The sequence below is a fragment of the Syngnathus acus genome, chromosome 2 (assembly GCF_901709675.1).
Source record: "Syngnathus acus chromosome 2, fSynAcu1.2, whole genome shotgun sequence".
Taxonomy (NCBI): Eukaryota; Metazoa; Chordata; class Actinopteri; order Syngnathiformes; family Syngnathidae; genus Syngnathus; species Syngnathus acus.
The window spans coordinates 23,101,899-23,115,426 of record NC_051088.1 but is presented as its reverse complement, the minus strand read 5'-3'; the positions used below and the strand labels follow the sequence as shown (position 1 = coordinate 23,115,426).

At 44.4% G+C, this 13,528-nt stretch overlaps 1 protein-coding gene across 3 annotated transcripts; it reads left to right on the top strand.

Moving 5' to 3' along the window:
* Positions 1 to 1,922: 1,922 nt before the first annotated feature.
* LOC119131086 (ATP-dependent RNA helicase DDX3X-like) lies at positions 1,923 to 13,431 on the top strand. 3 transcript variants are annotated; one of them, XM_037265232.1, is made up of 20 exons: positions 1,923 to 2,244; positions 3,797 to 3,848; positions 4,067 to 4,114; positions 4,322 to 4,375; positions 4,450 to 4,650; positions 4,740 to 4,842; positions 4,919 to 5,032; positions 5,356 to 5,455; positions 5,550 to 5,685; positions 5,754 to 5,851; positions 6,203 to 6,301; positions 6,373 to 6,533; positions 6,789 to 6,933; positions 7,029 to 7,173; positions 7,346 to 7,396; positions 7,763 to 7,944; positions 8,291 to 8,408; positions 8,475 to 8,628; positions 8,713 to 8,837; positions 8,919 to 13,431. In XM_037265232.1, the coding sequence occupies exons 1-20, from the start codon at positions 2,200 to 2,202 to the stop codon at positions 8,996 to 8,998; spliced, it is 2,211 nt and encodes a 736-aa protein (XP_037121127.1). In that variant the 5' UTR covers positions 1,923 to 2,199; the 3' UTR covers positions 8,999 to 13,431. The 3 variants fall into 3 exon arrangements, with proteins under 3 accessions (XP_037121127.1, XP_037121136.1, XP_037121144.1); XM_037265241.1 differs by lacking the exon at positions 4,067 to 4,114; XM_037265249.1 differs by lacking the exon at positions 7,346 to 7,396.
* Positions 13,432 to 13,528: the final 97 nt, after the last annotated feature.

Here is a 13,528-nt window from a genome sequence, read left to right as displayed (position 1 = left end):
CCCTTCCAAAAAATGCTGAGTCAGGAGTGTCAGCATTTTCGTACGCGCGCGTGTGCGACTTTTCCCCATACTGTATATTAAGATCCCACTGATAGAAAGCCGAGGAGCATTACATCTGGGGTCTTATTCCCCCAAGTACATTCTATCGTAAAATGATGACGCAATTACGTCTAGATCAAGGCTAATACCTTTCTTATGCAGAACCAGTATTCTCCTTTTATTCTCATCTCCGCGTGTCTGTCTGACACATGAGCGCGCACGCGCACAGAGTCTGCTTCATTCTGACAGGCGCGTGTTTGCGGAGGTCACAAAGTTTGTGTGCGTTCCTCTGGTTTCTCAGCCACTTTGTGTTCTCACTGTCACTCTCTCCCAGACATGTTTTCTTCACAGAATTTCTCTCGACGCTGACGCGCATGTAACCATAGCAACAGCTATACATTTAATTGCGACTTTAAAAAATGCAATATTATTAATTGTGGTCTAATGACGTTTATTTGACTACAGTCGGGTTCAGACAACTGACTGGATCTACATTAACACATCCAACTTGCACTTTGCGCATGTGCAAATTTCCTTCGTGGTCTTCATTAACCCAAGGGGACCAAAAAAAAAAAAAAAACACTCGACAGCGATGTTATTGGAAGTGATTTTTCCATCTGCCTTTCATTCCTCCCACCATCTGCCACCGCCAGTGACTATTTGCAGAATAGTGCCCCCCTTCTGGTCCATGCAGAAGTGTGTACGTGAGAAAAGATGGGGGCATACCACGGATCACAGACACTCACCCCAGCCGCTTTATCTACTGTGCAGCTAGTTGCACAGTTGCCATGGGGGAAAAATGCATTCATTTGGCTTTTGGCTTGCTCATCGAGTAGATTGCTTTACATTTTATGTCACATTATTATGTTAGAGAGGCCCCTTGTGTTATATCTACAATGACACTCGGAGGCCTCAGTTTACACTTTTACGGGATCCAATTTCCCTTCAAACGTTGCCTTAAAACATAATAATGCTCAGTTTTGATGGACAATGTCATGATATAATTATTTATCGTTGTTTGTTGTGGTGGGAGACAACTTATTGTAGTTGCTTCTGCTACGTACGGCAACATAACCATATGATGGGACATTTTATGACTGTTTCGTCAGACATACTACAAAGTACTAGAGGGGATTTGGATTTTAAAAATGGAAGAATAAAAAAGTGTAACTGTTTGTTTGTTCTGAAATCAAATAGCACCATCTAGTGTCTCATTGCAGTTTTTGCAACAAATTAGCTATCAAAATATTTACAATCAGCTTTTGGATAGTTGTGATGAATGATACTTGTTTCACTTTCTGCCATCAGCTTTACTGATAATAATAATAAAAAAAAAACTGACAGTGTAACAAATCAGGAACTGAATGGTATTAACAGAAAAAAGTACACCTTCTGGATTGGATAAAGTCTGATTTAAACCAGATTAAAATGCAATTCGCACCAGATTAGTATTGCTGAGTTGAAACACTTTTGCAAAGAGAACAAGGTAGAAAATTCTGACCATACAATAGTACACCTAGCCCACATGCGCTTTATTATTCAACTGCAAACAATCACAGTGGCACCAGAACAAAAATCTACCTTGTTGTATTTTTCAATCTTGAGAAATAAAATTTGCGATTGCAAAAACAAGCTAACGAATTTTGCGATAACGTGCAGAAAAACAATTCAGGGAAATACGGTACATATCCGGGTGATTTCAAAGTCAAAGTCAAAGTCAGCTTTATCGCTATGTTAAATATAAACATATTCTCCTCCGACGGTTTAAAATACGTGAGATTATTATTTTGTGCTCACCTTCACTGATTTTTAAACGTTCCACAAGACTTTTATTTTACTTTTATTTTCCACCATCACCGGATGTTTTTTTTTTCTGTTTTGTTCACGCGTGCTTTCTTAACACATCTTCATTCCCAGCTGTAGAACAAATCGACATCAGCTGGGTTTGCATCAAGTACCACCTTGGTGACCAACGTTGTGTAATTCTAAGCAAATTTCAGCGTGCGTTCTGCAAAGTGTCGACTATTCTTGCAAAGCTGCCGAATATCTCTTTTGTCGCGGCGAGGCACGCGACAAAGGGGCGATAACATTACATCGAACCCCGGCAAACAAAGAGGTCTTTTTCTCAACGTCAACATTTTTCCTCCATATTCCATAGTGATGAGTCATGTGTCCGTCGAGAATGTCCATGGTCTAGAACAACAGGTAAGCAGCTCGTTTGATGTTGCTCGTGGCGTCATGCGAGGGAGAAAAAAAAAATAAGTCTTAGAATGATGTTAGCTTACTGGCTAACAACCGCTAGCCAGATGCTAGCGTGCTAATGGGAGCGCTTCAGTCTGCGACTTTCCTGACGACAAGTGACGACCGGTCAACCTGTTATACGTATTTCCCGCAATATTTTTGACGTAACCTTTGTATTTAACACCCCCGCAAATACTTTTATCCAAACGCATCTTTTTGTGAAGCATAAAATGATGCTTGATGCAGGAAAAAGTGATAGCTAAATAACGGCGGCCTCCGTCGGCGCGACACGGTGAGCATATGCAACGCACCCGTCCGCTATTATCTCACTGCGTTTGTCTTGCAGCTCGACACAAAATAAAATGGAGGTGCGCTAAAGCTTAGCCTGTGGAGCTGAGCGCTCCAAATTCTGCATTTGACAGCGCGTCACACTTTGCTGTCAAAGGCAACAAGCTTTTTTGTGCTCGCATGCGTCGCGAAAATGTTCAATTATTCTGCGTCACTCGGAAAAGCCATCCATCCGACTGTCAGTGTGCTTGGTTAACCAGTCAAATCAAGAGATTCCGAAAATAGTCCTCTTATTGCTCAGTGAATTAAATATAAGGCGCAGAATTGTAGATTACAGTTAATGAACTGATATTTGATGTCTGGCATTTGCTCTCAGTTGCAATATGAGATGATTCAGTGAAGGACTTAATGCTGATTTTTAAACCCACGCACTGGATGGTAAATGGCATCCAGGCACCGTGCAAAAGTCTTGGGACACCGCTGATTGAGATCATTTTTGTAATGACTCTTTTTCCCAACCATTCATTTTGACATTGTTAAATTGTCAATAGAGAATACTGGCTTTGTGCTCTAAAATTGATTTATATTTTGATGTTGTTCAGGCAGTTTTGTTGAAATGTATGTTTTCAAGTCAGTGTTTCTGTGCCAAAGCCAAATAGTAAAAAAAAAATATATATACATAATCATGACAGGTGGGAAGACTATTTAATTGTTTATGTCCGACACTTTACGTTGCTGGCATTGGTAGACAAACAAAGGATATGGCACATATTTTGTAGTAAGACTTTTTCTTTTTTTTTTTGGTACTATTTACCTTGGTCATACACTTTTGAAAATGAAGGGTGGTAAACAACCTAATTTGGGTGAAAAATTGGACTGACCCAACTTTTATTTACTGAACCACTCAGCAAATTGGGTTTTCTTTTTTGCAAAGCTGTACGGGTGACCCGATTGACATATTTTTCGGGACGCAAGCTCAAATTTGAGGTACGATTGCGTCACAAGTCGACCTGTTTGATGTTTCTCCCAGTTGAAATTCAAACTGAACATGAAACCAAGAGAATTGACACAATGTGTCTATAAAACAGCCACAGCATTGCCTTGTAAAAACCCACTTGGCTTAATGCTAATGCAAATATTGTTCCTCACATTCGGTTATGCCTTGTATTTTTATGATATATGTAAAAAAAAAAAAAAAACACTTTTTTGTGTGTGTTTCCGACTCCAGCTTGCTGTCCTAGACTTGAATGTGGCAGACGGACAAGGTGGTGGCCCCAACAGTAAGCGCTTCCTATGTTCTTGCAAGTTTTATCCGGTAATCGGTAATCGCAACCTCTTCTGATAAAAGTTAGGGATGCCTCAGAGGCAACCGCAACGGGCCGTAACATGGCGTTGTGAATTCGCAGCCACAAATTGTTGCATTGAGGATGTTTTTAGATTTTGATTGCCCTACTTACTGATTATTAGAACGAGGCTGATGTCTCTCTCGTGTCTGCAGGAAGATACATTCCTCCACATTTACGGAACACAGATGGTCCTAAAAATGGTGAGGAGCAGCAATTTAGTGCTTCTTCCAACAAAATACTTTTCTCTGAGTCCTCGAGGGCCCACGTGACTCAGAATGCTACGTTTTGTAAAGCTAACTTGGTGCATTCGCTTCACTGCTATCTCACCATTTTACATCGTGTCGTTTGTAACCGACCGAACCGTTGGTGAAACCACCGTCGTCTTTTTCGTCTTCTTCTTCTTCTAGGAGGAAATGTGTTTGCTGCCAGGGCAGGCTACACCATCGCACCTGCCGCCGCCTGTAAGAAGCCTCTCGGCTCAACTTGAAATCTCTCGCCGTCACTTCTGAACTAATTGTTGTCTCCATCTAACCAGTCGGTTGGGATGGCGGCCGCGGCAACTTTGTCAACGGCTACCATGACAACCGCATGACTGCCGGGAACGCTTACAACCGCGGCCCGCCTCGTATGGAGCGGGGCCGAGGGGGCATGGGCGGCTATCGCGGCAACAGAGGCGGCTCCTTCAATCCCATCAACCCCGCTCAGCCGATGGGCTTCGGCTTGTACGAAAACAAAGGTGGCCATCCCGTTTGGACCGGGTGTAAACATTTGCGCGGTCGGGGAAACTTGACGGCCTTTTCTTGTTGTCTTCCGTGACCTCGTCAGACGCTGGTGGTTGGAACACCGCCAAGGACGCCTACAGCAGCTTCGGAAACAACAGAGGAAAGTCGGCTTTCTTTAATGACAGAAGCAACGCAAATCGTACACGGTGAGATGATCGGAAATTGGAGTCACATCATGCTTAAGGTTGCATTTGTGTGATTTTTTTTGTTGTTTTGGGCTAGTTTCGACCATGGCGGCTACAGTGGTGGCGGGGGTGGAAACAGCCGCTGGGTGGAGGAACCCTGCAATGATGGAGACTGGTCCAAACCGACGCCGCTCAACGAACGACTCGAGCAGTAAGTGGAAGAGAGAGAAACGGGCTTCGTATGGAGAAACGCAAGATGGCTTTGCCGATCAACGCAACAGCGGTGTCGTTTGGCGAATTAAGGGAAATGTCGTCACATTTTTGTCCAGCGCTAAAAATCCCGTCTCTTGGTAATGTCTTGCGTAACCCTACGTGGATTAGGCGGTAGCCAGCTAACAGAATTTCCAAAGCCACATTTTTTTGGGGAACATGTGTACGTAATTCTCCAATGTTCGGCCCGGCGGGAGCGCGTTAAATACGCTTAGGACAATAATCCGCAAGTTGTGTTCAACTCTCCACTTTTCTACCCTCTAGTGAGTTGTTCTCCGCCAGCAACACTGGGATTAATTTTGAGAAATACGACGACATTCCCGTCGAGGCCACTGGACAGAACTGCCCTCATCACATCGAGAGTGTAAGTCCGAATGGAAGGTCTTACTTTTTTTTTTTTTTCCCCTGACATTTTGTTTATAAATGTGACCTGTTGGCACGCCTTTCTTGTTGTGTAGTTCCAGGACATCGACATGGGGGAGATTATCATGGGCAACATTGCGCTGAGCCGCTACACCCGACCCACCCCTGTCCAGAAATACGCCATTCCCATCGTCAAGTCCAAGCGAGACCTCATGGCCTGCGCACAGACGGGTATGACATACTGTTTGTGTCTTGAATTGCAGAACCAAGTTGAAGATTTTGCCATGTTCTGTGCGTAGGTTCTGGAAAGACGGCGGCTTTCCTGCTGCCGATTCTAAGTCAAATCTACGCAGAGGGACCAGGAGATGCTCTGAATGCAGCTAAAGCGTCTGGGCAGGTATGGAATTTTGTTTCACTTGCACTCACTGTCAAAAGAAGGCCTTTGTTTTTACTGTAAACTGAAAATATTTGGGCTTGAGTATGAGATGAGCTCAGCATCTCATCTTTTAGTAGTCAAAGATGGATCTGAAATATAAATTAGAAGCCTACATTTTTTGGGGGGGGAATTTCATCTATTGGAGCGCAGAGGTTTTTTACTGCCCTGGTATGACTTATATATATTAAAAAAAAAAAAGGATGCCACACATTGGATCTAAATGGGACATTTCTTCTTGTCACTATTGCTGCAGTTCCATCTCCAAGTTGCTGCTTATTTAAAATCCTTTGGTAATTCTTTGACGTGTTGTAGGAGAATGGAAAATACGGCCGTCGTAAGCAGTACCCCATTTCTCTGGTCCTGGCCCCGACTCGAGAGCTGGCGCTACAGATATATGACGAAGCTAGGAAGGTAAGTTTCCATATAACAGAATGTAAAAAAATAAAACTCTGCTTTGAAAAAATGTCGTCGTCGTGTTGTAGTTTTCATACCGGTCCAGAGTGCGTCCTTGCGTCGTGTACGGAGGAGCAGACATTGGCCAGCAGATCCGAGATCTGGAGAGAGGTTGTCACCTGCTGGTGGCCACGCCTGGAAGGCTGGTGGACATGATGGAGAGGGGCAAGATTGGACTGGACTATTGCAAGTAAGATACGGACGGACTGACACGAGAGCTCCGCCAGGAGAGCTTTTCATTCAAGACAAAATGGCCACCCCTCGAGACCATAGATTCATATGAATCAGAGTGCTGTGTTTATTGCCATTTCAAGATTAAATTGAAGTTGTAAAGATAATTAAGGCCTAAATAAATATTCGAAAAGATCACAATGGAAATATATTCAAAACATTTAGAGCACATGTTGAATTGTGATTGACAGCTGGACATCTGCTTGTTCTCCAGGTATCTTGTCCTGGATGAGGCGGATCGGATGCTGGACATGGGCTTCGAGCCTCAGATCCGGCGCATCGTCGAACAGGACACCATGCCGCCGAAAGACATCCGGCAGACCATGATGTTCAGCGCCACCTTTCCCAAAGAAATCCAGGTGCGTCCGTTCGTCTGCGCCATGACTCTGCGCTCGTATTTACGTGGAAGCAACCTCACTGGAGCAAAAGCCGCCACTCCGGCTCGCCCCTACAGATTCTGGCCAGGGATTTCCTGGATGACTACATCTTCCTGGCGGTGGGGCGAGTGGGCTCCACCTCCGAGAACATCACTCAGAAGGTGGTTTGGGTGGAAGAGAGCGACAAGAGGTCTTTTCTCCTGGACCTGCTCAGTGCCACAGGTGAGACGGTCACGGGGCACCATCGGTCTTCTGTCCCGCTCGCGACGTTCCACATGAACACACGGGCACACAAAAAAAAAAAAAAAAAAAAAAACAGACGCACAACGTGGTTGCTGTACTGGCGCAAGGGCGGTCGTGGGGTGTTGATGGTTTGGTGTGGTTTTATCCCAAGTCATCCCCAGCGAAGTGCAGGACAATACTGGAGAGAACATGGAGAAGCCTGGTAAGCTCTATACCAGAGAAACTCACATCCACGTTATTTTTATTTTTTTGTTACGGCAAGTTTGCCTATCCGCCTGCGATCGCCATCTTAGTTCACATCGGTTCCGTGCATCCCGGCATGAGTCGGATCCGTAGTCCAACATGCCAACATGTTTGGATTACAAAAGTCATCTGCTCGGCTTTTCAATCAGTGGTCATATTTTTTTCTTGCAATTATTTTGATGTATTTTCATCCATGCGTCCTGCAATGCATGTTTGTCACTTGTCATCACCAACATAAGCAGCTGTCAGATTTGAACCAAGGTGGCCAAAAGAAAAAAAAAAAAGATTTGAGTTCATTTGCAGTTTCTTTTTTTTGGCCGACTAGGGAAGGACTCGCTGACTCTGGTATTTGTGGAGACCAAAAAAGGCGCCGACGCCTTGGAGGACTTCCTCTACCGGGAAGGTTACGCCTGCACCAGCATCCACGGCGACCGTTCCCAGAGGGACCGAGAGGAGGCTCTGAACCAGTTCCGATCCGGCAAATGCCCCATCCTGGTGGCTACCGCTGTGAGTAAAATTTCAATTTCGGGAAATACAGCCCAGCACGTGTAGTAGGCACATGTGGTTTAGAGCATAGGTGTCAAACTCAAGGCCCGGGGGCCAGATACGGCACGCCACATCATTTGATGTGGCCCGCAAAGACAAATTGTGCATCGACTTCATTTGTCAATACTGAAATTACAAATTGTCAAATTAATTTTTTTCAAATATTTGTTATATTGTAATAGTTTTTACTAGTCTGCAAACTAGTAATTCATCAGTTTGTTGTGCAGCCATCATAATGGCCCTCTACATTGCGGCCCGCGACAAAAATGAGTTTCCTGGTTTAGAGGCTTCTGTCGCCATCTCCCAGGTTGCAGCTCGTGGTCTCGACATCTCCAACGTGAAGCACGTGATTAACTTTGACCTGCCGAGTGACATTGAAGAGTATGTCCACCGTATTGGACGCACAGGACGAGTCGGAAACCTGGGTAAGATTGTCCGTTTGTGCTAAATAGCGAGTCGCCGTGCTTCCAATAAGGCGTCTTTTTCTTCAGGACTGGCCACGTCATTCTTCAACGACAAGAACGGGAACATCACTAAAGACCTGCTCGACATTTTGGTAGAAGCCAAACAGGAAGTTCCTTCATGGCTGGAGAGCCTGGCTTATGAGCACCAGCACAAGAGCAGCAACCGCGGACGCTCTAAGAGGTCCGCCAACGCAGTTTCTTCTCATTGATTCGGATTCTGTAGACGACGTCGCCTCGTCCTCCAAAAATTGACTTTGGTTTGCAGGTTCGCCGGTGGTTTCGGAGCACGCGACTATCGTCAGACGGCCGCCGGGGGCAACGCCGGAGGTTTCGGAGGGCGTGGCGTTCGGAACCAAGCGGGACACGGAGGAGCCCGTGGCTTTGCAGGAGGTGCGGCTGTACTTCTGCTGACGATTTTTGTTGTTGTTACGCTGGCCGAGCGTCGACATTACCTCCATTTTGCTTCCGCAGGTGGTTTCGGAACCTTCTACACAAGCGACGGCTACGGCGGCAACTACTCGCATTCTCAAGTTGACTGGTGGGGCAACTAGCCTTTTTTTTTTTTTCTCTCTCTCTTTCTCGCTTTCACACGCATATTTTGTCCCCTCCCCACTCAGCTGTCTTCCTTTCTCAACTCTGTTGTCTTCAGCCCATCTGCTGCCCTAGTCAACATTTAGAACCTCTCTCTGCATGCAATTATAAATATACTCATCATACAGCTCCCTCCCGCACATCATCCCTGGACAGTGTAATCGGAATTTTATTTTGTGGTAAAATCTCACATCAGACAGTCTACATGGCAAAGGGATTTTTCTTCCATTTGGTTCTTTTCCAACATTCCCGCCGTGGGATGCTTTCTGCGTCACTTTCCATATTTCAATTTTGGCTCCATTCTTTTTTCTTTTTTTTTTTTTTATGCCTTGACCCAGCCACACAGGCTTCCTTCCAGTGAGCCTCTCCCCACCCACGAGTCATCTTTTGTGTTGAATGCATGTCCACTGACTGAGGAAGAAAAACAAAACAAAAAAAACAGCACTGAGACATGAAACAAATTCAGACATAGGAACTGCTGGCTGAGGCCTCCTTCTGGAAGACAGGCCGCTAATATTGCTCTTAGTTTTAATTTTTTATTTTATAAGTTTTCTTTTAACCGGAGTGCAGAAGTGCAGATGTCTCGGAAAGATGTCTGAGGAGACCCAGGGCATTCTGGTATGGAAATTTGATTGGCTAGCAAGCATATTTGCCCTTCACTTGAAACGTCAGCTAAGAGAATCATAGGACTTGGCAAAAATGAACAACAAAGGAAGATCATTTTGTTTCTGTACTGTGCCTTCAAGAATTCGAGCATTGGCTTCTCTTCTTTCTGTTCTGTGAAAAACATTTAATGTCATGTATGGGTTTGTTATCTTGATTTCTCTTTGGAAGGAAACAAGTTAGACTTAAACTAAATCAAACCTTGGCAAAACAAAACTAAAGTTTGTAAAACTGCCGTGAGGAAACTCAAAACGTGTTTCCTCATGATCTGACCCCCGGTTCTTAATAAAGCTTCGTGCTTCTCGAACTCGGATGTCAAACCTGCAGCTCTGCTTTGAGCATGAAGTCGAGACGTTCCGCGCATAGTCGCCAAAAGTTGGTATTTCAGTCATCGGGCCACTGAGGGAGGGAGAATCGGACTCTGTATCATTAATAAGTTCCATTGGTGAGTGCCCAAGTCTGTTGTGCCAACTCTTGGCCTCCTTATGCTTCTGGGAACCTGACTCCGCCTCCACCCACAAACTTTTGAAGCCCTTTTTGGCCAAAAGTGTCTTTGAAGGGGAAACACAACTAAAAAGACTCAGAGATCCAAAATTCCCTGCTCACTCTATCCTGGAGAGTCACATAAAGAGTTTTCTCTTACAAAAGGAACAAAAAAGAAAAAAAGTCATTCCAGTATTTTGTTGAGTGTTTTTGGATTAGTTGCGGTCGGGGATGAATGCATACATCGGGCCCAAATGTTTCCCGGCAGAGGTTCGGAGGGGGGGGGGGGGAATGGCTTGTTGACTTTTCAAGGTTTGAGATCGGCTCGGTCTGTTTCTGCAAACCACACTTTGACGATAATAGGGCAGGTGGTGAGTTGCCCCGCTAGACACGAAAACACAGCGAAATGAGGACTTGCCACCGTTGCACGTGGCCCTGCTGTGGAACCAGGCTTCCATCTTCCTTGTGTTTGGAGTGTGATGGCAAAAATCTGGGTGTGAATGTATTTAGTTAACGTGGAGATCTGAAAGGATCCTGCATGTAGATAACATGTAAATAGTTGCAATTTGGCGAGCGGAAATGTGCTTGGTCACTCACTGCTGGGGATTGATATTGTCCGGAGACTTCACTTCAGTGGATAATTTAATCCCCAAAAGATTTTCTCCAAATTGCCCATGCAACAAAATTGTGGGTGATGACCATTGGACATATGCAAGTGTTGTTGTTGTTTTTGGTCAAGCAAAAACGAGTCTTTCAATTCTCGAGCATTTTTTTTTTAGTTAATGCTGATATTTTTTTTAACCCCCCTTTTTTTTTTCCCCCCCTGTCCTTTTTGTGTTTGGTTTTCTTTATTGATCTGCGTTACATTGGGGAGATAGTGTTTTGTTTACTTGCAGTGGGAGAAGCTCCTAATGAATCCCATGAAAGGTGGTTACGCCCTCTAGTGGCAAGATGAGGTTTGCGGAGATGTCAGACAGATTCTGTCCTCGTGTAGGGCTGAATTTGCCCCGAATTTCAGTCCTTGTAGTTGAGCTGCAAGGTTGGCTTGCAAATGACAATCGGTTCAATTGTCGTTCCATCAATCACGCGTTTTCCACCTCCCCAGCTTTTGGTGACACCTTAATACGTCACTGGCGCAAACCCCGCCCACTCCAATTTAACTTCAACAAAGCTCTTTAGATGGCTTGTACGCACTTTGCTGTCATGAACACTGACGTGCTCGGTGCCTTGAAATTCTTCCTTACAGACTGAAGCGTTTGTGTGACACTTCTTCGTCACGTAAGCTGCTCGTAAATGTCTCCAACCTGTAACCTAACGTTGTTTATTAACCAGCAGGTTTCGCCTGCTCATTTTTAGCATTTAGCTCAAAGCACTGATTGCACAGTTTCTAGCATAGCTGTGGGGTTTTCTGCTTTTTCCTGGTCTGTCGTTACCATCTCGTGGTCAAGATCGTCACTCATAGCCTCCATAGAGAATCACTTACCTTTCGATGCCTTAAAATTCAAGACCGATAGTCCGAATACACGCAATGTTGGTTACGCTCGATACCGTGTCGCCGCGGAGTTTGTTTGTATCGGTGGCAGGAAATTCAGCGCTTCTGTGATAGCTCAACAGACTCTTGAGAGGTGTTTTGTGTCGGGGAACAATTTAATGGTGCTATGCTCCCTTTGCTGCGGCCTGCAGGCCTTCCGTTTGTAGAAAGACTGAAAGATCCCACTCGGTTTTTACAAAGTTCTTCTGTAGCACAGGGTCCTCCGTGGCTTGGCAAGTGGTCCATACGTTTGTGGTTGCCAAAAGGACGACTCGGTAGTGATGTACGGAAATGCGTGTGCGTGCGTTTGCGTGTGTGTGTGTGTTTGGAAAAGGATGTTGCAGATGTGAATCTCTGCGGGGACCGGTTTGAGTTGTAGTTCAGAACAACGGCCAGATTCAGCTGTTTGCACCCAAAGTTCTTGAGTCTACTTTCGCTAGTTTGTGTAATTTATCAAACATTTTTGAGAAATATTTATTTTTATAAGCCTAGTGCAAGTGTTTGAGGAAAAAAAAAAACGAAAAAAAAACGGGACTTGACCAAAAGACGGTGAACAAAAACACTGGCACATGAATGTTGAATGTCATTGGTATGAGTGAAAATTTTTATTCTGGGGTAGTGTGAGCTTTTTAATAACAGCGTAATGGGGTTTCTCTGAGTAGGTCATGTAATGACAACAAACCGTTTCGAGCTGGTCGCCGGCTTTACGGCAGATGTGACGTACGGAGAGAAACCGATTACTTTCAAAGTCTCATTGGACTCAGTATCAGATCCACCAACCTGTTTGTACAACGGGTTCCGATGCCAATCATGACGATGATGACGATAATAATAATACACCATTAGCAGCCATCTTCAATTGGCCCCCCCAAAAATTTATAATTTGAGACACTTCCACCAAATATGCCAAGGTTTGGATTAAATTGTAAGAAATAAAAACCATTTTGTATATAAAAACAAAAGAAAAAAACAAAACATGCAGTACAAACATGTCCAGATTCGCTCCAAGTCCGTTTTTTTTGGTTGTTCATTTGTTTTGACACTTTTCCTTCCTGTTGATACCCTTTGTGTGATTGTCTATCAAGTGGGGATGTTAAAAAGTCTATAACACAGAAGTTACTGTGGTTCTATTGCTATGTTGTTGTGATCTGCATATTTTCAGGCGCAGCGTGCTCTTGCGCTCACCGCTGAGCGTCCGGCCAGTCAGGCAATGGGCGAGCGACGTACGATAACTTGATTTTTTTTCTCCTTTGCTGTTAAACTGTCGCGGCACCCTTTGCCTCTTTGCTCCAGAATGCAACGGGGCCAACGGGACATGCCTCCGTCGGTCGGTGGCACATCCATATGCAGCCTTTTATATACTAAATTTTGCAAATATAAGTTAATGTCCCTTTAAGTTCTTTGTAAAAGGTAATCTGGGGAAGAAGAAGAAAAAAGTCCCTACGGTAAAACACGCAGACTGAATTGACTCGGCAAAAACATTTTGGTTTTATTCAAAAATATCCGGTGCATGAAGCAAGCCTGATGTTGTCACCATTATTGACTGGCCAGACAGTTCAGGGTGGACACACAGCGCCACAATCCTGCTAGTTAGTATTTGCTTTATGTATTAGTTTAGCAGTTGTGCACGAAGAAGAGCACTACACTAAGGAAAAACAATATTGTGCATCCATTGTGATTTTACCACAATTAAAGGTTTGGATTTGCAAAACTAAACTGCTTTTGTTTCATTTTGGCTGTGTGCTTGCGTGAGAGAAGCAAGTCATCCATTTTTTTTATTTTTTTTTTTAACAAGTCTAAATAGGGCAGCCAT